The 24,314-nt window shown below is 37.8% G+C and overlaps 3 protein-coding genes across 3 annotated transcripts in view; 2 read left to right on the top strand and 1 right to left on the bottom strand.

Annotated features, from left to right (window-relative positions):
* SPINK7 (serine peptidase inhibitor Kazal type 7) overlaps positions 1 to 18,183 on the top strand; it is a 23,916-nt gene extending 5,733 nt beyond the window's left edge. The window contains 1 exon segment of the mRNA XM_082454355.1: positions 2 to 18,183. Within this exon segment, the coding sequence (XP_082310481.1) occupies positions 2 to 54 (53 nt within the window). The 3' untranslated portion in view covers positions 55 to 18,183.
* LOC309657690 (uncharacterized protein) overlaps positions 1 to 24,314 on the bottom strand; it is a 145,103-nt gene that overhangs the window by 62,007 nt on the left and 58,782 nt on the right. The window lies entirely within an intron of this gene.
* LOC309657689 (uncharacterized protein) overlaps positions 18,175 to 24,314 on the top strand; it is a 12,219-nt gene continuing 6,079 nt past the window's right edge. The window contains exon 1 of the mRNA XM_082455514.1: positions 18,175 to 24,272. Within this exon, the coding sequence (XP_082311640.1) occupies positions 23,947 to 24,272 (326 nt within the window). The 5' untranslated portion in view covers positions 18,175 to 23,946. The remainder of the gene's footprint in view (positions 24,273 to 24,314) is intronic.

Genomic DNA, 24,314 nt, shown 5'->3' with positions numbered 1-24,314 from the left:
TCTGACTACATCACCTATGGGAATGAATGCCACTTGTGTATTGAGAGCTTGTGAGTACTGCATGGGAAGAAAAAGCACCTAGGGTAGCGTCCTCCACTGCAATCTTCTCCTCTTTCCACAAGCTTGCTTAACTCTCCAGAAGCTATACTCTGCCCACCCAGAGAAGCTGGGAGAGAGAGAAAACTTGCTGCCTCACAGTCAGATTAGGGTTGAGCCACCTGCTCTGCCAGCTTGGACTGGTCCCTCCATGGCAGAACCTCTAATTCCTGTCTGTCAATTGAGAGAGTCTAACAAGACCATGAGCTTCCAAACTGCTGTCCCCAGAGCCCAGGGGTTCTGCAGAGGCAAGTCAGGAGTCTCCAAAGAGGTCAAGGGGATCATTTGGGGTGGTCTCCAATCCCAACCAGCTTTGGACTATTTTAAGGAGTAGAGTTCCAAATAATTTCTTATTGGAAGAAAGGGTTCTGAATCCCACAGTAAAAAATAATTGAAAACCACTATCCTACATGACTTCTAAGAGACTTAACAGCCAACAGATGATTCTTAGATAAACTGTAGCCAGAGGGTCTTTACCCTCCTCAATTTCCTAGTGGCTCTGAGTATCTGCAGCCTTAGGGAGATAGGGAGGATAAGGCTACTACAAAGATTATATTTTCTTTGATCTAAAATAGGGGAATACAAGCTGTCAGTACTTGGACCAGAATCCCATGAACATGTTTTAAGTATTCTGTTTGGCCTGCACAGGGTTTTGGAAGGCAATACTAACCAGGCAGATGTCACTTCTTTGGTACAGAACAGGCAACTCAGCATTTACTATCTTCACACCAAGTCCCCTTTGCTCACTGTTAACTCTCTTTTAGACCACTGGATTTTGGCCACTTATCTCAGATCTTGTGGTTTTTCATCTTTGTGACTATCTTATCAAGTTAAAATACGGAGTTAGGGCCTGAGCCCAGGAGGATATGTCTACATATTGATTCCTACTCAGGAACTTCTATTTCACAAAAGGGAAGATTCTCTAATGTGCACAGACACTGGGTCCTCAACCTAGAAACCAGCCTGTGTCCAAGGACACTGAAGGGGACATGTGGTGGAAGTTGTCACTAGTGCAGGATCCAGCCTCATCACAGGCCCTGCTGACCAGAAAAGACTGAGGGGCAGCCCACCTCAGCTTCCCTTGTCAGAAGTCCTCCTTCTTTGTTGTTTTAAGACATTGGGTGATCAGTCTGGGCTCTGGGATAAGTGGGGGCAGCAGGTGGGATGGAAGTGTCACTTGTCTAGGGACATTCTGCTTCTGCCTTTGTCAGAAACTGCCTGCGGCCAGGACATTCCTTTTTAGGGACTCATTTTCCTCATCTGTAAGATGAGGTTCTGCCTATAATCTCTACAGGTCCTTTCAGCTCTAATAATGTATAAAATTTCCTCTTGTGTTAATGAATCCTGTTAACTGTGTTGTTCCCATAGGAAGAGTAATGAAAAAGTTCAGTTTCTTCATGAACGAAGATGTTAACTTCTCCATAGACATGGATACAGAGCAAGGATATCATCATTGTCATCTTCATCATCCCTGGGCCTTTTCCCTCATGTTGGCACAGGTTCCCAGGGGGCGGGGTTGGTAGGGAGGGGGCAGACACAGATTCAGAGTTATCTTTGTTGGGTGGAGAAAGTTGTGCTCTCCTTCAGACTCCCACCTCACTGACTGACAAATACAAACATGTCAAAATAAACTAAAAAGTACAATGAAATTCTAACAATTCATTGTTGAGGTCTAAGTATCAAATAAAATAATTATGCTTATTAAAAACTTTGTAGAACTATCATCTACCTAGTAACCTTAATAGATCAAAAGATAAAAACCCATTTTAAATGGAACATAAAGAGCAAAATATGTATAACACCAATAGCAATGGTCATACATTTTTTTAGGAATGACATGCCTTCATAACTACAAATTTATTCCATAAATACATTTTATAGTAATAATTTTATAGCAAAAATTATCAAAATAAACCAGTGAACTTTCTGACACAGCTTAAACAATCTAACTTAATCCTAAGGTTTAAAAGCTATAATTTTAGAATAAATTGGCAAAAATACTTTCATCTGCAATAGAGACACTATTTGGGTAATTTATTTTCTAATTGTTCTAATGAAACTCTAATTCCTAGTCGAGTCTTCTTTACTTGACATACCAGTCTGTTTTAACAAGGATGCTGTGTGATTGTACTCAGGGAGTAGGGCACACTTGTAAATGCTACTCTAAATTTAACACAGCTCTGAACCACCTTTATTATTTTAATTATCAATCTAATTGTGCCACCGAAGTCAGCTATTCCATGTTAATAACTACTGACCCATGATTTTAGACTCCCAACCCTCTAATCCTAATGTTAAATGCATAATTTATCCATAAACCTAGCCAGTTCATAGTGTTTAACTCAAATCTATGCTTAACACTAAGCTCACAATATTTGACTCCAATCTGTTAATCACAATAAGACGCTCAGTAATCTAATAATTCTCAGCCTTTGATGTTTCTGACACACCTTCTCAACCCAGTCATAGACATGAAGAACCAGTATCTAAGTGCACAAAAGAGAAGAAATATTGGTCCAGAAATGCTGAGTAGTGAATAAAAACAAAAGACCACTCTTTCTCCTTCCTTTTCATTTCCTCTTTTTCCTATCAAATAGTTTTCCTTTTCTCTATCTTATTTTTTTCTCTTTCTATATATTCCTTCTCTGTGATTTTTTATTGCTCTTTTAACTTTTCCTTAAATTCAATACCTTTTTCTCATTCTCTCTAGCCCCCATAAGTATCTTTTATTTATTCAAGCCTTCCAACATCCATACCTCAAGGTCTGACTGTAAATCCCTTTGCAGCGATGGTCAGATGAGCACATATGCCCACATACACCCTTGGGGAAAATTTATATTTTTAGACATTTGTCTCAAAATGAAGAGAGCTTGGGACCCACCTCCAAAACTTTTATCACATATATTATTCTGTAGTCAAATCCTTACCTAGGCTTGAGGCCTAATTTATAGCTTATATCTCAACATTTAGAAATAAATTCTAATTTCACATAAATACAAAAAATGTTCACCTTATATCTAAATCCCAATTTTTACCTTTCACAGCTACTTCTATAGCGTAATTCTTAACCATTCTCCTCAAAAGCCAACTCTTAATTCTCTCCTTTAACTCAAACGTTGAAATGGAAATCTTTAACATTATTCTGCATACGATTCATTTCATATAAATAAATCTGAGAACCAAAATTGAAGTCAGTCCTGAACTTTTAAAACTGTCAGCCAAATTTTTTGTTGTCTCTGGGTCTTATTTCTATTCATTGATTGAATCAAAATGCCTGTTTATATGAATACCATACTCTGCTTGTGTGTGACTGTGTCACTGGAAGCTATAATCTCACTTTGCATGTTAATAAGTACTTAGGTGTATGTTCACACGTGACTCTTTATAGATGACCAGATCATTGCTGGTGGCCCCAGTGATCTGGCCAGAAGAACTGTATTTGAAAGTCATTATGCATGAGAAAATAGTGAGTTACTCATTTTCAGTTTATAAATATGTAGGTTGTTCCATTTAATATCTTACTGTTGACTATTTACACTGGTACAAATAAGTCCCTGTTGTTGGTTTCCTCAAGTACTGAAAGGTTTAAGTTGAATTAAAATAAAAAGTTAAAACACAAGATAACAGAAAAAATAAAACATGGCTAAGGAATTTTCATTTATAACAAAATCGTTTTTCAACCTGAACTGTTTCTTTGACTCCAGTTGCTTTAAAGTTAAATGATTTCAAGCCAATTCTGTGCCTCTGTGACAAGCTGCTTCTATTGAGACCTAATTGAGTCTGCCTTATTGCATGTCTCTCTGAGTTTGGGTCTCCTGGTTATCAGTTTGTGTCTAAAATGCTGACAGGAAGTGTCTATTTCTAATAGTCTTGTTTATTTCCCACTGTGTCTATAAGCAATCTCACAGAGTTGCCTGAGAAGTGGGACAAGCAAATAGGTTCCTCACCTTCCACAGTCATTCTGCCACACCAGTGAAGACACGATGCACTTGTGGCTTCCTCAAGCCAATGACCTGGGACCTCTGTGTGCTTTGGGAACTTTGGGGAAGGGATCAGTCTTGCCCACATACTTGGAGCTCTGGATTATAAGCCTGGATCTGGAAAGCCAGATATCTAATCACAAATGTAAATGTGAAGTAAATTTATTTTTAAAATTTTACATTTCCATGTTTAGGCCTTGGAGAAGACATGATTTTATTTAGTTTTACTCGCTTTTCTGTACTCATCAACATTTGCATCATTGAGGTCTTTATCATCCTCATCATCATTGTCTTCATTATAAAACTCCACCAAGCAACTCAGGAGAACACAATGAACCTTTAAATACAAGACTGTGTGCTTACCCCAACCTGAACATTTACCAGGTGTGTAGCTGTGGGTAGGTCACTCTATGAGTGCAATATCCTTTTCCTTACTGATAAAATAAAGAGAATAATAATCCCTAGTTTAACCTGTATACTGTGAGAATCAGATGAGATATGCATGTGTACATGCTTTGTAAATTATAAAGTCTGATAGACATGAAAGGGATGATTATGATGTGTATGCTCTTTCTTCTCCAACATTTACAAAGGCATAAAAACATATACCACATTTTTTGCAATATGCTTGGCATGTTAAAGTCTCATGACCAGTAAATTCTCAGGTACTTTTCCTTGGTTTGAGAGATGGGAACATTTCTGTGCATTAGAAATTGATACTAGAAAGTGAAAAGGAGAATATGTAGTTTAAACATATAAGATTATACACATTTACTTATACAGTTTGCCCCATTTGAACATGGCCTCACTTAATAGCATGAGTAAAATTGCAATAAAAATGATATTTACATAATCTCAAGGAATATTATTACAACGTATTAATTAATTTTGAAAGGAAAAGAGAGTAACTTTACAGTGGAGAACCTGGCAGCTACTAACTTACTCGAGTGATTAAAGTTAGCATCATTAGTGATGGGGCAAATCAACATCATGTATGCACACGTCAGGGGTGGGTCCAGGGGTGTATCTAGCAGCTGTGGACTTTGTTGGTGCACTCACCAGGTAGTGGGTGGCATCACAGGATCCCAATGACCAGCACCTGGGAAGGAGTACCCAGAGGTCCCTTTCAAGGCAGGAGCACTCTGGTTCTGCCCACGTAACACCACAGCTTGGAGCCAGATCTAGGGTGAACAGATCCTGGGGGAGCCCTACCACAGAGGCAGACCAGGTCCCAGGCAGCAGCAAAATCACTTCGATTCCTAAAGCCACAACAGCCCAGCTCGCAGAGCCTAGCACTAGGTCTGGGACAAAAACAATGGAGAAAGGGACGCAAAATTGGGCTGCCTCTGGGCAGAACAACAAACACCTGCACATGCAGCCCATAGGTTCACTTTGACCACATGGGCCTCACTTGCTTCAGCACTCACCTCCTTGGGGACAGAGCACACATGTAAAGGCAATGGACCCTTAATGAAATCAACCCTCAGGGCTTCTACTCTACAATCTGGGGAGGAGACCCCACCCTCAACAGGGCTGTGACAGCCACGCAGCAAAGAAGAGGCCCCTCCCATCATCCAGTGCAGGCTCTGGTCACCACAACACCATCACACCCCTTATCAAGGGGATAATGGCCAGCACATGCTGAGGAAAGAAGTGGCTGGCATCCATACCAAAAATAGCCCTGGCACCAAAAATACTGGACTTACACAGTCTACACACATATGTTCCCACATAAAAACACCCCTTCAAGGCCACAGTAGATAACTTGTTCTGTCTCTATGAGTTTATGGGAAACAGTTAAGTAACATGAAAAAGCAGAGGAACTATTCCCAATTAAAACAACAAGAGAAATCCCCTGAAAGGACAAACAATGAAACAGACCTCTCAAGTCTACCAGACCCCAAGTTCAAAAAGGAGGTAATAAAAATGCTAAAGAAAATAAGAAAGATTATCAACAGAAATGCAGATCAGTGTAACAAGGAACTAAAAACTATAAAGAGGAACCAATCAAAATTAGACAACTCAATTGCCAAGATAAAAACCAAGCTAGGGCTTCCCTGGTGGCACAGTGGTTGAGAATCCGCCTGCCAACGCAGGGGACACGGGTTCGAGCCCTGGTCTGGGAAGAGCCCACGTGACGCGGAGCAACTAGGCCCGTGAGCCACAACTACTGAGCCTGCGCGTCTGGAGCCTGTGCTCCGCAACAAGAGAGGCTGCAACAGTGAGAGGCCCGCGCACTGCGATGAAGAGTGGCCCCCGCTCGCCGCAACTAGAGAAAGCCCTCGCACAGAAACGAAGACCCAACACAGCCAAAAAAACTAAAATTAATTAATTAAAAGAAAAACAAACAAAAAAACCAAGCTAAAAGGAATGAATAGCAGACTAAGTTTCACAGAAGAATAAATAAGTGATCTGGAAGACAGAATAACAGAAATCACTCAATTGTATCAGCAGACAGAAAGACAAATGAAAAGAAAATGAAAGCAACACATGAGATGTATGGGATAATACAAAGTGTGCAAACCTATGCATAATAGGGATTCCAGAAGGAGAAGAAAGAGAAGAGGGGATCAAAAATATATTTGGAGGACTTCCCTGGTGGCACAGTGGTTAAGAATCTGCCTGCCAACACAGGGGACATGGGTTTGAGCCCTGGTCCGGGAAGATTCCACATGCCACGGAGCAACTAAGCCTGTGCACCACAACTACTGAGCTTGCGCTTTAGAGCCCACAAGCCACAACTACTGACCCTGCATGCCACAACTACTGAAGCCCGCATGCCTAGAGCCCATGCTTCACAACAAGAGAAGCCACCACAATGAGAAGCTCATGCACTACAACAAAGAGTAGCTCCCACTCTCTGCAACTAGAGAAAAAAGCCCACAAGCAGCAATGAAAACCCAATGTAGCCAAAAATAAAATGAATCAATTAATTAATTAAAAAAATATATATATATATATATTTGGAGAAATTACTGCTGAAAGCTTCCCAAACCTGAAGGAAACAGATATCCACATGTGAGAATCAGAGCGGGTCCAACACAAGATGAACCCAAATAGACCCACAACAAGACATCATAATTAAAGTGGCAAAAGTTAAAGACGGCTTCCCTGGTGGCGCAGTGGTTGAGAATCTGCCTGCCGATGCAGGGGACATGGGTTCGAGCCCTGGTCTGGGAAGATCCCACATGCCGCGGAGCAACTAGGCCCATGAGCCACAACTACTAAGCCTGTGCATCTGGAGCCTGTGCTCCGCAACAAGAGAGGCCACAATAGTGAGAGGCCCTCACATCGCGATGAAGAGTGGCCCCCTCTTGCTGCAACTAGAGAAAGCCCTCGCACAGAAACGAAGACCCAACACAGCCAAAAATAAATAATAATAAATAAATTTAAAAAAAAAGTTAAAGAGATTATTTTAAAGTCAGCAAGAGGAAAAAAGAAAGTTACAAGGGAACCCCCATAAGGTTATCAGCTGATTTCTTTGCAGAAAATTTGTAGGCCAGAGGGAGTGGCATGATATATCAAAGTGCTGAAAGAGAAAAACCTGCAACCTAGGATACTCTACCCAGCAAAATTATCATTTACAATAGAAGGAGAGATAAAGAATTTCTCAGAGAAGCAATAACTAAAAGAATACAACAATACTAAACCTAATAGCAATATTTAAGGTCTCCTCTAAATAGAAAAGAAGCAAAAACCTATAGGAAAGGGAAAAACACAATAGGAAAGGCAAATATATAAAAGGATTGAAGATCACTTAAATAAACCAGTACACAGACTAAGAAACAATCAAAAAAATTTTTGTAAAAGCAATTATAACTATAATCAACAGCAAAAAGATGTAAAATAGGACATCAAAATCGCAAAATGTGAAGAAGGGAGGAAAAAAGTGTAGGCCTTTCAGAATGTGTTTCAACCTATATGACTATCAATCTAAAGCAAGTTGATAGAGTTATGGGTTAACATACTTGAAAACCAGGGTAATCACAAATCAAAAACATACAAAAGACTGACAAAACAAACAAAAATGTAAAAAGAAAGGAACTTAAGCAAAATACAAAAGAAAACCATCAAACCACAAAAGGAAAAACAAAAACATGACATGAACCAAGAAGAACTACAAAATCGACCGGAGAACAAGGTAAAAATGGCAATAAAAACATACTCAACAATAATTACTTTAAATGTCAAAGGACTAAATGCTTGGATCAAAAGACATAGAGTCACAGATTAGATAAGCCAAGAACTACAATACGCTTCATACAAGAGACTGACTTTAGGGTGAAAGACATATAAACTGAAAGTTAGGGGATGTAAAAAAGATATTTCATGCAAATGGGAATGACAAAAAGCAGGGGTAGCAATACTCAGACAAAAGAGACTTTAAAAGAAAGTTCATAAAGAAAGACAAAGAAGGACATTATATAATGATAAAGGAATCAATACCAGAAGAGAATATTACATCTGTTGACAAATACACACCCGATATAGGAGCACCGAAATATATAAGACAAATACTAAAACATAAAGGGAGAGATGGACAGAAATACAATAATAGTAGGAGACTTTAACACCCCACTGACATCAATTGACAGGTCTTACAGATAGAAGATCAATAAGGCAACACAGATCCTAAATGACATAACACCAGTTGGACTTAATTGGCATCTGCAGGACACTACATCTAAAAAAAAAGAAAAACCAGAATGCACATTTTTTTTCAAGTGCACATGGAACATTCTCTAGGATACAACACATGCTAGGTCACAAAACAAGCCTCAACAAATTCAAGAGGATATAAATCATTTCAAGCATCTTTTCTGACCACAATGGTATGAAACTAGAAATCAACCACAGAAAGAGAAATGAGAAAAAAAAAACAAAAATGATTACACAGAGACTAAACAACATGTTACTAAAAAAAACCGTGGGTCAATGATGAAATCAAAGAGGAAATCAGAAAATACCTTGAGACAAACAACAATGAAAACACATCCTTACAAAATCTTATGGGATGCAGCAAAAGCAGTTCTAAGAGGGAGTTCATAGCAATAACAGGCCTTCCTCAAGAAACAAGAACTATCACAAATACACAACCTAATCTACCACCTAAAAGAATTAGAAAAAGAACAAACAAAACCCAAAGTCAGCAGAAGGAAGGAAATGATACAGATTAGAGAGGAAATAAATGAAATAGAAATTTTAAAAAAACTGAAAGGATCAATAAAACCAAGACCTTGTTTTTTTGAGAGGATAAACAAAACAAAAACCTCTAGCCAAGCTCAGCAAGAAAAAAAGAGAGGGGACCCAAATAAACAAAATAAAAAATGAAAGAGGGGAAATAACAACTGATACCACAGAACTACAACAAAAGTCATGAGAGAATACTATGAACAGTTATATTCCAACAAATTGGACAACCCAGAAGAAACAGACAATTTTCTAGAAACATACAGCCTACCAAAATTGAGTCAAGAAGAAAAAACAGATAATCTGAACAGACCAATCACTAGAAGTGAAATAGAATCTGTAAACAAAACAAAACAAAAAAACACAAAAACAAAAACTCCCTGCAAACAAAAGTCCAGGACTGAATGGCTTTATTGGGGAATTCTACCAAACATAAAACGAGGAACTTGCAGGCTTCCCCAGTGGCACAGTGGTTGAGAATCTGCCTGCCAAAGCAGGGGACACAGGTTCAAGCCCTGGTCCAGGAAGATCCCATATGCCGTGGAGCAACTAAGCCTGAGCGCCACAACTAATGAGTCTGCACTCTAGAGCCCAAGAACCACAACTACTGAGCCCACGTGCCACATCGACTGAAGCCCACGCGCTCTAGAGCCCATATTCCGCAACAAGAGAAGCCACCACAATGAGAAGCCCGTGCAATAGAGTAGACCCTGCTCGCCGCAACTAGAGAAAGCCCGCGCAAGGCAATGAAGACCCAACACAGCCAAAAATAATTAAATAAAAATAAATTTCAAAAAAAAGAAGAACTTACACCGATCCCTCTCAAACTCTTCCAAAAGACTGAAGAGGAGGAAACACTTCCAAATTCACTCTATGAAGCCAAAATTACCTTGGTACCAAAACCAGACAAAGACACTACAAAAAAAAGAAAATTACAGACCAATATCTTTGACAAATATAGATGCAAAAATCCTCAGCAAAATATTAGCAACTGAATCCAACAATACATAAAAAGGATCATAAACCATGACGAAGCTGGATTTATTCTTGGGTCGCAAAGATGGTTCAACATATGCAAATCAATCTATGTGATACACCATGTTAACAAAAGAAAAGACAAAAACCATATCATCGAGAGGGCAGAAAACAGAAGCAAGAAGAACTACAATCCTGCAGCCTGTGGAATTAAAACCACATTCACAGAAAGATAGACAAGGTGAAAAGGCAGAGAGCTATGTGCCAGATGAAGGAACAAGATAAAACACCAGAAAAACAACTAAATGAAGTGGAGATAGGCAACCTTCCAGAAAAAGAATTCAGAATAATGATAGTGAGGATGATCCAGGACCTCGGAATAAGAATGGAGGCAAAGATCGAGAAGATGCAAGAAATGTGTAACAAAGACCTAGAAGAATTAAAGAACAAACAAACAGAGATGAACAATACAATAACTGAAATGAAAAATACACTAGAAGGAATCAATAGCAGAATAACAGGCAGAAGAATGGATAAATGACCTGGAAGACAGAGTAGTGGAATTCATTGCTGCGGAAGAGAATAGAGAAAAAAGAATGAAAAGAAATGAAGACAGCCTAAGAGACCTCTGGGACAACATTAAACGCAACAACATTCACATTATAGGGATCACAGAAGGAGAAGAGAGAAAGGACCCGAGAAAATATTTGAAGACATTAGAGTCGAAAACTTCCCTAACATGGGAAAGGAAATAGCCACCCAAGTCCGGGAAGCGCAGAGAGTCCAAGGCAGGATAAACCCAAAGAGAAACACACCGAGACACACAGTAATCAAATTGGCAAAAATTAAAGACAAAGAAAAATTATTGAAAGCAGCAAGGGAAAAGTGACAAATAACATACAAGGGAACTCACATAAGGTTAACAGCTGATTTCTCAGCAGAAATTCTACAAGCCAGAAGGGAGTGGCATGACATATTTAAAGTGATGAAAGGGAAGAACCTACAACCAATATTACTTTACCTGTCAAGGATCTCATCCATATTCGACAGAGAAATCAAAAGCTTTACAGACAAGAAAAAGCTAAGAGAATTCAGCACCAACAAACCAGCTCTACAACAAATGCTAAAAGAACTTCTCTAAGTGAGCAACACAAGAAAAGGACCTACAAAAACAAACCCAAAACAATTAAGAAAATGGTAATAGGAACATACATATCAGTGATTACCTTAAATGTAAATGGAATAAATGCTCCCACCAAAAGACACAGGTTTGCTGAATGGATACAAAAACAAGACCCATATATTTGCTGTCTACAAGAGCCCCACTTCAGACCTAGGGACACATACAGACTGAAAGTGAGGGGATGGAAAAAGATATTCCATGCAAATGGAAATGAAAAGAAAGCTGGAGTAGCAATACTCATATCAGATAAAAGAGACTTTAAAATAAAGAATGTTACAAGAGACAAGGAAGGACACTACATAATGATCAAGGGATCAATCCAAGAAGAAGATATAACAATTATAAATATATATGCACCCAACGTAGGAGCACCTCAATACATAAGGCAACTGCTAACAGCTATAAAAGAGGAAATCGACAGTAACACAATAATAGTGGGGGACTTTAACACCTCACTTACACCAATGGACATATCATCCAAACAGAAAATTAATAAGGAAACACTAGCTTTAAATGACACAACAGACCAGACAGATTTAATTGATATTTATAGGACATTCCATCCAAAAACAGCAGATTACACTTTCTTCTCTAGTGTGCACAGAACATTCTCCAGGATTGATCACATCTTGGGTCACAAATCAAGCCTCAGTAAATTTAAGAAAACTGAAATCATATCAAGCATCTTTTCTGACCACAATGCTATGAGATTAGAAATCAATTACAGGGAAATAAAATGTAAAAAACACAAACACATGGAGGCTAAACAATATGTTACTAAATAACCAAGAGATCACTGAAAAAATCAAAGAGGAAATCAAAAAATACCTAGAGACAAATGACAGTGAAAACATGACGATCCAAAACATAAGGGAGGCAGCAAAAGCAGTTCTAAGAGGGAAGTTTATAGCAATACAATCCTACCTCAAGAAACAACAAACATCGCAAAGAAACAATCTAACTTTACACCTAAAAGAACTAGAGAAAGAACAAACGAAACCCAAAGCCGGCAGAAGGAAAGAAATCATAAAGATCAGAGCAGAAATAAATGAAATAGAAACAAAGAAAACAACAGCAAAGATCAATAAAACTAAAAGCTGGTTCTTTGAGAAGATAAACAAAATTGATAAACCATTAGCCAGACTCATCAAGAAAAAGAGGAAGAGGAGTCAAATCATTAAAATTAGAAATGAAAAAGGAGAAATTACAACAGACACCACAGGAATACAAAGCATCCTAAGAGACTACTACAAGCAACTCTATGCCAATAAAATGGACAACCTGGAAGAAATGGACCAATTCTTAGAAAGGTATAACCTTCCAAGACTAAACCAGGAAGAAATAGAAAATATGAACAGACCAATCACAAGTAATGAAATTAAAACTGTGATTAAAAATCTTCCAACAAACAAAAGTGCAGGACCAGATTGGTTCACAGGTGAATTCTATCAAACATTTAGAGAAGAGCTAACACCCATCCTTCGCAAACTCATCCAAAAATTTCAGAGGAAGGAACACTCCCAAACTCATTCTATGAGGCCACTATCACCCTGATACCAAAACCAGACAAAGATACTACAAAAAAAGAAAATTACAGACCAATAACACTCATGAATATAGATGCAAAAATCCTCAACAAAATACTAGCAAACAGAATCCAACAACACATTAAAAGGATCATACACCATGATCAAGTGGGATTTATCCCAGGGATGCAAGGATTCTTCAATATACACCAATCAATCAATGTGATACACCATATTAACAAATTGAAGAAGAAAAACCATATGATCATCTCAATAGATACAGAAAAAGCTTTTGACAAAATTCAACACCCATTTATGATAAAAACTCTCCAGAAAGTGTCCAGAGACGGAACCTACCTCAACATAATAAAGGCCATATATGACAAACCCACAGCAAACATCATTCTCAATGGTGAAAAACTGAAAGCATTTCCTCTAAGATCAGGAACAAGACAAGGGTGCCCACTCTCACCACTATTATTCAACATAGTTTTGGAAGTCCTAGCCATGGCAATCAGAGAAGAAAAAAAAATAAAAGAATACAAATTGGAAAAGAAGAAATAAAACTGTCACTGTTTACAGAGGACATGACACCATACATAAAGAATCCTAAAGATACCACCAGAAAACTACTAGAGCTCATCAATGAATTTGGTAAAGTAGCAGGATACAAAATTAATGCACAGAATTCTCTTGCATTCCTATACACTAATGATGAAAAATCTGAAGAGAAATTAAGGAAACACTCCCATTTACCACTGCAACAAAAGGAATAAAATACCTAGGAATAAACCTACCTAGGGAGACAAAAGACCTGTATGCAGAAAACTATAAGACACTGATAAAAGAAATTAAAGATGATCCCAACAGATGGAGAGATATACCATGTTCTTGTATTGGAAGAATCAATACTGTGAAAATGACTATACTACCCAAAGCAATGTACAGATTCAATGCAATCCCTATCAAGTTACCAATGGCATTTTTTACAGAACTAGAACAAATCATCTTAAAATTTGTATGGAGACACAAAAGACCCCAAATAGCCAAAGCAGTCTTGAGGGAAAAAACGGAGCTGGAGGAATCAGGCTCCTAGACTTCAGAGTATACTACAAAGCTACAGTAATCAATACAATATGGTACTGGCACAAAAATAGAAATACAGATCAATGGAACAGGATAGAAAGCCCAGAGGTAAACCAACGCACCTATGGTCAACTAATCTATGACAAAGGAGACAAGGATATACAATGGAGAAAAGACAGTCTCTTCAATAAGTGGTGCTGGGAGAACTGGACAGCTACATGTAAAAGAATGAAATTAGAACACTCCCTAACACCATACACAAAAATAAACTCCAAATGGATTAGAGACCTAACTGTAAGATCGGACACTATAAAACTCTTAGAGGAAAACATAGGAAGAACACTCTTTGACATAAATCAGAGCGAGATCTTTTTTGATCCACCTCCTAGAGTAATGGAAATAAAAACAAAAATAAACAAATGGGACCTAATGAAACTTAAAAGGTTTTGCACAGCAAAGGGGGGAAAGTGGCGGGGGGGGGTGATGAATTGGGAGATTGGGATTGACATATATACACCAATATGTATAAAATGGATAACTAATAAGAACCTTCTGTATAAAAAAAATAAATAAAATAAAATTCAAAAAAACCCCCCATATGATCATCTTGATAGATGCAGAAAATACCTTTGATAATATTCAACATCCATTCATTATAAAAACTCTCACCAAAGTGGGTCTAGAGGGACTGTATCTCAACACAATAAAAGCCATTTACGACAAACCCACAGTCCATATAACACTCAACGATGAAAAGCTAAAAGTCTTTCTGCTACTAAATTCAGGAATAAGACAAGGATGCCCCCTCTCAACACTTCTATTCAACACAGTATTGGTAGTCCTAGCCACAACTATCAGACAAAAAAAAAAAAAAAAAAGAAATTAGAGGTAATTCAAATTGGAAAGGAAGAAGTAAAAATGTCACTATTTTCAGATGACATGATACTCTATAGAGAAACCTTAAGATTCCACACAAAAACTTAGAATAAATGAATTCAGCAAGGTAGCAGGATACAAGATTAATATACATAAATCTGTTGCAGTTCTTTACCTAACAATAAAATATCAGAAAGAAAAAAAAAAAAATCCCGTTTAAAACTGCATCCAAAAAAAAAAAAAAAAAAAAAACACCTAGGAATAAACTAAACCAAGGAGGTAAAAGACTTACATGCTAAAAGCTATAAAACACTGAAAAAGGAAATTGAAGTTGATTCAAGAAGTGGAAAGGTATCCCATGTTCTTGAATTGGAAGAATATTTTTAAAACGTCCACGCTACTCAAAGCAATCTACAGATTTAATGTGATTCCTATCGAATTACCCATGACATTTTTCACAGAACTAGAACACATAATCCTGAAATTTATATGGAACCATGAAAGACCCTGAATTGCTAAAGAAATCCTAAGGAAAAAGAACGAAGCTGGAGGCATAACCCTTCCAGACTTCAGACAATACTACAAAGCTACAATAATCAAAACAGCATGGTATTGGCACAAAAACAGACATATGGATCAACAGAACAGAGAGTCCAGAAATAAATCCACACACATATGGTTAATTAATCTACAACAAAGAAAGCAAGAATATACAATGGAGAAAAGACAGTCTCTTCAGCAAGTGGTGTTGGCAAAGCTGGACAGCCTCATGTAAAGCAATGAAATTAGAACACTCCCTCACACCACACATAAAAATAAACTCAAAATGGTTTAAAGACCTAAATGTAAAACATGACACCATAAAACTCCTAGAAGAGAACATAAGCAAAACATTCTCTGACATAAATTGTAGCAATATTTTCTTAGATCAGTTTCCCAAGGCAAAAGAATTAAAAGCAAAAATAAACATATGGTACCTAATCAAACTTAAAACCTTTTGCACAGCAAAGGACACCATCAACAAAATGAAAGGACAACCTACAGAATGGGAGAAAACATTTGCAAACAACACAACCGATGAGGGATTAATGTTCCAAAATATACAAACAGCTCATATAACTCAATGTCAAAAAAACAAATAAGCCAATCAAAAAATAGGCAGAAGACATAAATAGACATTTCTCGAAAGAAGACATACAGATGGCCAACACAGCACATGAAAAAATGCTCAAAACTTCTAATTATTAGAGAAATACAAATCAAAACCACAATGAGATAGCAAATCATACTGGTTAGAATGGCCATCATCAAAAAGTGTACAAATAATAAATGCTGGATAGGGTATGGACAAAAGGGAACCCTCCCACACTATTGGTGAGAATGTAAATTGGTTCAACCACTATGGAAAACATTTTGGAGCTTCCTTAAAAAACTACACAGAGAGCAACCATATCATCCAGCAATCCCACTCTTGGGCACATACCCAGAAAAGATGAAAACTCTAATTCGAAAAGATACATGCATCCCAATGTTCATAGCAGCACTATTTACAATAGCCAAGACATGGAAACAACTCAAGTGCTCATCAACAGATGACTGGTTTAAGAAGATGTAGGGTGTATACACACATACACACAATGGAATATTCCTCAGCCATAAAAAAGAATGAAAGAATGCCATTTGCAGCCACCAGGATGGACCTAGAGAATATCATACTAAGTGAAGTAGGTCAGACAGAGAAAGACAAATACCATATGATATCACTTATATGCAGAATCTAAATAATAGTACAAATGAACCTATATACAAAACAAACATACTCACAGATATAGAAAATAAACTTATGGTTACCAAAAGGGAAAGGGAGAAGGGGGGAGGGATAAATTAGGAGCATGGGATTAACAGATACAAACTACTACACATAAAACAGGTAAGCAAAGACAATTTACAGTATAACACAGGGAACTATATCCAATATCTTGTAATACCAATAATGGAAAATAATCTGAAAAATATATATATATATAACTGAATCACTTTGCTGTACACCTGAAACTAACACAAAAGTGTAAATAAACTATACTTCAATAAAACATAGATAGATAAATAAATAAGACAGAAGGACATGATAATGCAAGATCCTTGATGGATTTTTAAAATTATTACCATTGTTATGATTATTAATAGTTCACATATCATAAAATTCTTGTTTTTAAAGTGTATAATCCAGTGGTTTCTAGTCTACTCACGAAACTGTGCAACTATCACCACTATCTAATTCCAGAACATTTCATCACCCCCAAAACAAACTCCATACCCATTAGCAGTCACTCCTATTCCCCTATCCTTCTAGCCCCTGGCAATCATTAATCTGACTTTTGTCTATAGATTTGCTATTCTTGACATTATGCTTAAATAGAATCATAAAGTATGTAGCCTTTTGTCTATAAGATTATTCTACGCTGTAGCATTTATCAGTACTTTATCCTTTTTATTGAATAATATTCTAATCTGTGGATGTACTACATTTAATCATTCATCAGTTGATGAATAGTTGGATTTTTTACAATTTGGGGCTATTATGAATAAAGCTGCTATGAACATTAATGTTTTTGGTGGATATATGTTTTCAATTCTCTTGGGCAAATACCTAGGAATGGAATTGCTAAGTCATTATGGTAACTCTACATTTAACTTTTTGAGGAACTACCAAACTATTTTCCAAAGCAGATGCACCAATTTATATTCCCACCAGCAATGTATGAGAGTCTCAACATCTCCACATCCTTGCCAACATCTTGTCTGTTTGTTTTTTTAATTGTAGCCATCCTAATGGATGGGAAATGGTATCTCATTTTGGTTTTGATTTGCATTTCCCTAATAACTAATGATGATGAGCATATTTTCATGTGCTTATTGGCCATCTGTATATTTTCTTTTTTTTTTTTTTTTTTTTTTTTTTTTTAATTTTTATTTATTTATTTATTTAATTTATGGCTGTGTTGGGTCTTCATTTCTGTGCGAGGGCTTTCTCCAGCTGTGGCAAGCGGGGGCCACTCTTCATCGCAGTGCGCGGGCCTCTCACTGTCGCGGCCTCTCTTGTCGCGGAGCACAGGCTCCAGACGCACAGGCTCAGTAATTGCGGCTCACGGGCCTAGTTGCTCCGCGGCATGTGGGATCTTCCCAGACCAGGGCTCGAACCCGTGTCCCCTGCATTGGCAGGCAGATTCTCAACCGCTGCGCCACCAGGGAAGCCCTGTATATTTTCTTTTGAAAAATGTCTATTTCAATTCTCTGCTTGGTTTTCAACTAAATTATTTGGTTATTGTTGAGATGTAAATATAATTTTTAAAATATATTCTAGATACTCGTCCCTTATCAGATATGTGATTTGCAAGTATTTTCTCCCATTCTGTGGACGCTTTTAAGTGTAAAAGTCTTTAATTTTGATGATGTCCAATTTATCTATTTACTCTTTTGTTTCTTGTAATCTTAAGTGTCATATCTAAGAAACCATTGCCTGTTCAAAGGTCACAAAGATTTACACATTTTCTTCTAAGAATTGTATAGTTTTAGCTCTTACATTTAAGTGTTTTGAGTTAATTTATGTTATGATTTTTAATACAAAATGAGGTGGGGGTCCAATCTCATTGTTTTGTATGTGAATATCCAGTTGTCCCAGAACCAATTTTTGAAAAGACTATTCTTTCTTCAATGAATTGTTTTGTCATTCTTGTCAAAAATCAATTGACCATATATATTAGAATTTATTTTTAGATTCCCAACTCTATTATACACTCTTTTGATAAGTATAACCTTGTAGTAAAATTTTCAATTGTTAAGTGTGAGCTCTCTATCTTTTTTCTTTTTCAAGATTGTTTTGGCTAACTCTTATTTCCATTAGAATTTTAGGGTTAGCTCATTCATTTTCCAAAAAGGGCAGCTAACCTTGATACAGAGTATTGTCATCTTAACAATATTAAATCTTGTTGGATTGGATCATTTTGTTATAAAGGCATTGTTGGCACAGATGGTAAAATTTGAATTAGAGTCTTGAGGTGAAGAGTACACAAGAAGTTATTCTATTCTTGCAACAATTATTTCAAAATAAAAAGTTAAAATTTAAAAATGTGTTCTTCCTAATTGCTATGCAAAGCAGGTACTAGTAATCTGATAAAACTGTTCTTCCAAGAAAGCAAAGTCAAGGCACAGCAGTGCCTTCAAAACGTTAAAGACCAAGAGAATATGTAAAGGATATGCTATGTAGGCTAAGTTTTAAAATAAATTTTCAAATAAACCGTAAGATTCTCCCCACCTCCTCCACCCCTAATATACACTGAAAATATTTCAGAATTCCTTAGGAAAAGAAATCTCAATTTCATAGTGACATTTTCAGCTGTTTTTCAGTATAAATCAGGGTTGACTAAAAGGTCTTGCTTACATAGGAGGAAAGGACTGCCACTGTGTTGTCTTTTCTTCTCAGAGAGACATTTCTGAGAAGTTCAAGTGACTTTCTGCCAAGGATTTCCTGGTTCCCAGATACTGCAACATTACTCTTCCCAGAGGTGAACACTTAACACATACGTGCATATTAATAGGCTCCAAACTCTGGTGACAGTCTTCATCAGAAGCAGAGTAAGTTTAAGAAACTATAGCCCTACCAGGCCCAGCCCTCTGACACTCCATAGAGTCACCTTTGTTTTAGTCCTCCTCTGATCTTCTGTCTAAAATCTTGGGCTTCAGTTCAGATAACTGCCTTATTTCCTCACCTTTAGCATCCCCTATTATGGCCCTGGAGCTCTATGTTAACCTTCTCCTTCAACATCGCTGTCTCTCTTCTTCTCCCTTCTGCATTCACAGTCTTATAACAAGAGCTGAGTATCTGAGGCTATGATCCGGTTTCTTCAAGTGGTACTTACCTTACTGAACACTTATTTCTCATTCCAGAGAAATACTTATTTCTTATAAGAGAAATGGGCCTTAGATGACTGCTACTTGTCTCGTCCAGTATCTTTGGATAGGCTTGCCCTTAAGATAACTAGTCCTGCCAGCTGGCTTACACCTCTCAAGGGAGGCAGGATTGTATAAGAGTTCAAGAGTAGAGTTTTTGAGAAGGACCACTCTGGATTCTAATACAAACCAAGTCATTTAATCAGAAACTTGGAAAAATTATTTAACCTCTCTGATCCTAATTTCCCCTCTGTAAAATGGGAATAGTAATACCTATAGGTTCTCCTAAAATCTGTGCTAGATGAGCTTCTATGACAGATGAAGGGGAAATGTTTGGAAGACTGTAACTGAAAGAGTGGTACATGAGTAGCAGTAAATAATAGGGGCTTAAATTCACCTAGATCTTTGGAAGATTTCTCAAGAAAAAATTATCAACATTAAACAGGCTTTCCCTTTCTTCTCTGAAATATGTAGTTTTATTGGAATCTTTCCTCAAGAAATACTACTATTCTAAAATTGTATACTAAATTAAATAGTTGGGCCCACTATGGAGGGAAAACTGAGACTGGCAAGGAAGCTCCTAAATAACTCACATTGCTTGGATACTTTCTCTGGGGTCTCTGGAAAGGTAGGCAAGGAGTCAAGGCCACTTTTTCTCAAGGCCAGAGAATAATGGAAATTTAAAGTCAGAGATAGGAAATCATATACCAGTGGTTTCCCTCACTTGAGTAACTTGCAAAATAGTAAAATTATTTTTTAAAACTTTAAAGAGGGGATTTAGATTTTAGATTTCCCAAAGAAAAAGTAGTTGGTGACATTAAACATCTAACTTTGCCTCATAATGACTAAAGCTTTATCACAGCATAATGGTGGAATTTGGAAACTTCTCATCTGGACCAATGATATTTAAATTATTTCATGGAGCCCTGGGGACTCCATGAATGTGACTCAGGGACTATCATGGGAAGACAGGGACTGGCAAACCAAGCTCCCACATTCCCTCTTCAAGGAATAGAGCACCTCTGGTATCTGTTTAATATATTATACTTCCATATAACATTTTCCAGCTCCACCATTCACTCTTGTGACTTTCGACAATTTATTTATTCTCTCTGTGCTTCACTTCCTTCATTTGTAAAGTCTTGGCAGTAATATCATTTATCTCCTATATTTTTAAAAAATTTAGATGAGTTAATATTCATATGACAGTTCCAACCGTACCAGACACATAATTAGTGCTCAGTAAATATCATTACTGTTATTGCTATTGTTATTAAGAAAGTATTTTGCTGTTAAAAAAAGAAAAAGTTAAAAATATGGATAGAGGTCATTTTCACATTCAATAAAGGAATCACCTCTGCAGGGTTCCTGACACGTATTCACTGGCTCCAATAGGACACTTAAAATGGAAGATTCTCATTACCTCTTGTCATTACCAAATATTTCTAATCATCACTAAGTTCCCTTTTCTATCAAATGCTAACATCTGTTATTTCCAGTAAGGCCACAAAGATACATCATTTGCTTATTTTAAGATAGTTCCTAAGTGCTTTCTGAGCCTTTTCTGCTCCATATCACTGGTCATGGTCATTAAATACTAATGACAATGTATACGTAATAAGTGCTTTACAATCTCATTTGAAAATCATAACCAGCTTATGATATGGTGCCATTATTAACTTTATTCTGTTAAGTTTGTTAAAGAAAAGTTATTTGACACTTGTTAAAATGGTAAGGAAGACATTATTCAAGGTATAGTCTTGAATATCCCTACTGTAATACCCCTATTGCAATGGGGGAGAGAGATTGGACTCAATTCTGAATACAAGTGTGGATTTTAGCCAAGGAGCCAGGTTAAGTGTTCACTAGATGGAAAATTATTAATAGGAGATATTAAGGGGGGAATTCTTGCTAAAGGCAGACCAAGGACTTATACATTAAAAGTGGGGGATGAAGAACTTGATCAGATGTCAAGGGTGACCAGATATCAATGGTAGGGGGATGACTTAGCAGGATTCTATGCTAAGACACGGCTGGGCAGGCCAAAGACATGAAGTGTAGGGGAGATGGAGGGAGAGGAGGTGGGGGGAGGTCAAGGCCCAGTTGAGAAGAGAACTCACAGGAGCCTAACTAAAGTTTGGTCAAGAAGGGAATCTTTGTCAAGCTACAATGAAGGCAGTGACAATGTTTCTCATTATTCATGGTATACCAAAGTTGTATTATAGTCTCTAAGACAGAGTAAATATTCATTAATAATTACTGAATAAGCAAATGAAGATAAAGAAACTAAGGCTTTTAGCAGTTCAATAATTTGCACAAGGTCACATAGGGAATGGTGGAGGTGGCAATGAATTCAGGTCTGCAAGACTCTTAGAGGGACTTCCCTGGTGGTCCAGTGGTTAGAATCCGCCTTCCAATGCAGGGGACACGGGTTCGATCCCTGGTCGGGGAACTAAGATCCCACATGCCATGGGGCAACTAAGCCCCTGCGCCACAACTAGAGCCTGCGCACTCTGGAGCCTGCGCGCCACAAGTAGAGAGAAGCCTGCACGCCGCAATGAAGAGCCCACGTGCTGCAACTAAGACCTGATGCAGCCAAATACATACATAAATAAATAAAGTAAAATAAAAGGAAAGGAAAACAGCTTGAAATAATTTGAAAAAAAAAACGAAACACGTATAGAGTGTCAGCTCTCAGTAATATTATGATGCCTGCCCTCCAGACCATCCCAGCACAGGTTCCAGTTGTTTTATCCTTCTGAAGGGAAACAAATGTGAATTTTAGTCTCTCAGCCTTTGGCACTACTTCTATTACTGGTATAGACAGTGTCTTCCAACTCCGTCTACCAAAACTGCAAGAGCTGCTTCCAAGGTCTTCTCATAGAGTCACTCTATGTGAAATTGGCACATTCCAAAACGTGTTCTTGTTGCCTTTATCAAAGACTTCAAGTGAAGCATGGTTTGATGAGAGCACAATTAAGCTTATCTATTTATATTTATTTATTAATTTGGTTGCGCTGGGTCTTAGTTGTGGCAGGCGGGCTCCTTAGTTGCGGTAGGTGGGCTTGTTGTGGCTCACCGGCTCCTTACTTGCAGCACACAGCCTCCTCAGTTGTGGCATGAAAACTCTTAGTTGCGGCATGCATGGGATCTAGTTCCCTGACTAGGGATCGAACTGGGGCCCCCTGTATTGGGAGTGCAGAGTCTTAACAACTGCGCCACCAGAGACGTCCCACAATTAAGTTTACTTAAATCATGACCAAATGACTGGTGGCTTGTCTATTGAAAGTTATTATATTAGTAGATATCACTGACCCTGTATGTAACTACATGCCAGGGCAAAGTTAACATCTCATTCTTGAACCATCAGCCTGCATTTGGGGACCAGAAAATCACAGTCAAAATTTCAGGGACAGTCCAGCCATTGCATCCACTAGATCTGTTCTTGGTTAAGATGGTCATATAACTCTTTATTATTGGCTTTGTGGAAGTCCTCCTCCCAAGGGCCCTTGATAAAGATGCTTTCACCAGAGATCTGGCAGGTAAATGAGGTAGCTCACCAGCTCCACCCATTATACCATCTCCCCCAAATTTGGGATTCTTGCAAAAATTATCCCCTTTCTAAAAAACATGAATCATTGCTTGTTTGTGCTCAATCAAAACTTGGACGCTGATACCTTTTCTCTGTGTCCAGTCTGGGGTCTCAACTGCCAACATTTCCCCTTCGGTGTGGGAGGGGAGGGGTTGGGAGGAGAGGAACCTGAGAAAATGTTAAAACCTATAAAGCTGCTATGCTGATGACTCTTCCTGGAAAAAGTAGTGCAACAAAGAATATGTAGTAAAGCCAGTGAAATTACTTAACTTCCTTGTGACTTCATTCCCTCATCTGTAGAACAAAGAAAATGATAGCATCTGTCAGATGTGTTCTGAAGATCAAACTGTGTAACAGATGTGAAAGCACTCAAACCTTTATGTACGTAAAGAGGTAAGGAAATAATGCCAACTTTATCGGGTCCGATTATCTATTAAAATGTCATGCATAATCATCTCTCTTTCACAATTAAAGGATTTCCATACCTAGTAGATGTTTCTGACCTCTTCCCAGAATTCGGTTTCTGGAAATAGCTATTTTACAACTGAGGCAGAACTCCTGACAATATATAAGGTAGAAACCATCAGGGCTGGGCAGACACCAGAAAATCACTTCTTTTTTCTCCATCTGACTGCCCTTGGCCACTTCAGCAGCATGAGAGCAACAGCATTTGTCCTGCTCTCAGCTCTGGCGCTTACAACCATCTTCACTGACTATCTCCCTCATAACTCTGCCCCTGACCTGATACTGACAGCTCATGTCATCTTCTGCCCACATAATTCTGGAATATACACATTAAATATAATAAGAGAAGATTTTTGAAATGCATTTTTTTGGTCTCCACCAATAAATAACTAAAT

This window comes from Balaenoptera physalus (assembly GCF_965194825.1).
Source record: "Balaenoptera physalus genome assembly, chromosome: 3".
NCBI lineage: Eukaryota > Metazoa > Chordata > Mammalia > Artiodactyla > Balaenopteridae > Balaenoptera > Balaenoptera physalus.
Note: the sequence above shows the minus strand (reverse complement) of the source record. Positions and strands in the feature narration are given on the sequence as shown.